Source organism: Hydra vulgaris, chromosome 03, assembly GCF_038396675.1.
Source record: "Hydra vulgaris chromosome 03, alternate assembly HydraT2T_AEP".
In the NCBI taxonomy this organism is placed as follows: domain Eukaryota; kingdom Metazoa; phylum Cnidaria; class Hydrozoa; order Anthoathecata; family Hydridae; genus Hydra; species Hydra vulgaris.
In genome coordinates, this window is record NC_088922.1 from 14377501 (window position 1) to 14380000 (window position 2500).

General features: G+C 23.1%; 1 protein-coding gene across 2 annotated transcripts in view; it reads right to left on the reverse strand.

Moving 5' to 3' along the window:
- The window catches only part of LOC101241352 (nck-associated protein 1 homolog), an 85019-nt gene that overhangs the window by 27395 nt on the left and 55124 nt on the right, over positions 1-2500 (reverse strand). For both annotated transcript variants that reach the window (XM_065792408.1, XM_065792409.1), the window contains exon 21: positions 306-461. In XM_065792408.1, coding sequence (XP_065648480.1) covers positions 306-461 — 156 coding nt within the window. The remainder of the gene's footprint in view (positions 1-305; positions 462-2500) is intronic.

A 2500-nucleotide genomic window follows, 5' to 3' on the forward strand; every position in this document is an offset into this window, starting at 1 on the left:
ATTATATTAACACTTGTCACTTCTAAAGCAACAATGCCATTAATGTAAACACTTGTCACTTCTAAAGCAACAATTCCATTACCAAAATATATTTTCCTTATTTACAATTTGCCTCATCTTGACTGTCATTGTAATTGACTATCAGTCAACTACAATGATATAAATATAAAAAATGAAAAAAATAAAAAATTTAAAAAGCATAAAAAAAACAAAAGTAATAATAACGTTTAGTGTAAATCACATATTTTTTTAATTTTTATAAATCCATATATAAACTTGCATATATCAAAAATAAAATTAAATACCTGACTGTGATATTTAGTGTCAACTGGTTTTTGGTTTTCTACAGTTTTCTTGCGACTTTCTTGCCCAGGTTTTGGTGGGATTGGACGAGGGCGCTCCTTCTTTAACTTAGAATCTTCAAGTATTGTCATATAATGTACAGCATTACCCGGATCTAACTAAAAATTTCAATCATCTTTAAAAGAATCAAACTTTATTATTGATTTGTATCATATTTTTGTTACTGATATTTTTCTGCTAAAAAAACACAAACTTTTGTATAAAAAAGCATTAAAAAAAAAAAAAAATCTCAAAAAAAAAGTCAACAACACTGCATCAGAGTGTAATGCCAGTTTTTTAGGAATATTATTACACATGAGTTTATTTATATACATGGGTACACATGAGTTTATTTGTATACAGTTTATTTGGGTATATACATTTGTATTCTCACTTATTACATTGAGTGAGAGTTGTAACAACATTAGGAGAAAACAAAAATAAAAGAACACTGTATTTATCTGTAAATAACTTCTAAATTTGTAATTTGTACTAAAGTCCTTGGCAAATATATGAAATAGACAAAAACAACAAAAAATTTTAACTCTTAAAATAAGTAACACTACTTTTCCTTTTTTTGCAGTTGTTTTGTTTGTCAAGGTTAAGGAAAATTGTAACAACAGTGTAATATACATATATATATATATATATATATATATATATATATATATATATATATATATATATATATATATATATATATATATATATATATTAGGGCACAAAATAAAAAACCAAAGATAGGCAATCAATTTGACTAGCTAACACATAGAATAGACAGTGAACTGTTTATATTGGCCAGTCAACTAAAAATTTATTTTTCAGTGTTTTAATTTTTTGTTTTATAACACTTAAATTATATATAATTCAGTGTTTTAAAATAATAAATGGTTTCGATATTGTATATTGGTGCAATGAAAATTTGTTTTCTTTTCAAGAAGATAAAAATAAAAATCTATGCGTGCACATAAATTCAAACTAGTAGGAGAGATAGTAAAAAACAATGAACAACATCATGTTGTGAATGAATGGAATAAATTACTGGAAAACATTGTCAATGCCACTACTGTAAATAGTTTTAGATCAAGATTGGACATGTTTTTAGAAATCGAAAATTTTGAAGCAACACATCTAAAGTGATGAAAAAACAATTTTATTCTCAATTAAGTTTCTTTAAATAAATTATAAATTTTTATATAAGCCTCTAAAACCAAAATTGGTTACACAAGCTTTTACTTGTTGCAGCATAATAAATACTACTACTATAACTACTATTTACTAAATGTTATATATAAAAAAAACATTCTATAAAAGTATTACTTTTGACATAAATTTAAAGCAAACCATTGCTTTTTTTATGAAAGATCACAACAAAGTATTCTGGTAAGTAACTTATGTTTCAATTAACAGGTTGAAATAATGTTATTCTGAAATAGCTCACCTGCATGGATTAAAAACAGAGTTTTGATTAAAAAGAGAGGTGTGTCAATATCAAAGTAATTTAAGATGTTTAATATTTTTGAACATTTAAATTTTAATTAGTTTGTTTAAATTTTTATATATACAAAAATTTAAACAAACTAATAAAAATTTTACATAAATTATTATATAAAATTTTATATAAATTTTATATAAAAATTATTAATTAAACATAAGAAAATTTAAATTTGAAAAGATTTTAGTAATTTTTACCCCCTGATGCTTTAGAGTACATAAAGACACTTTTAAAAATTACTGAAAAAAAGAAAAAAAAAACAAAGAATGCTTTTTATTAACAACTTTGACAAAGAATGCTTTTTATTAACAACAGAAATTATTAAGAAAATAAGAACTTTAATCAAGTATATAAAAGGTTGCCATTGATTTTACCATGAAATGAAACTAAAGATGTGTAAAAAATGAAGATATAGCCTATGTCATATATATGTAACAAAGTAAATTATAACTAGCTTATCATAAACAATCAAAATATTTTAAACAATTTTTAAAAATATTTCAGTCTAAAGTATTATAGATGTTATGAATATTTATCATTTTCGAAATACATCCAGTTTGTTTATAAATGCTTATTTTAAAACTAAGACTTTTTTAAACCAGTCAACCTTGACAGAAAAGGAATCATTTTGGGAGGTCAAAACAGCAATTTTGATCATTTCAG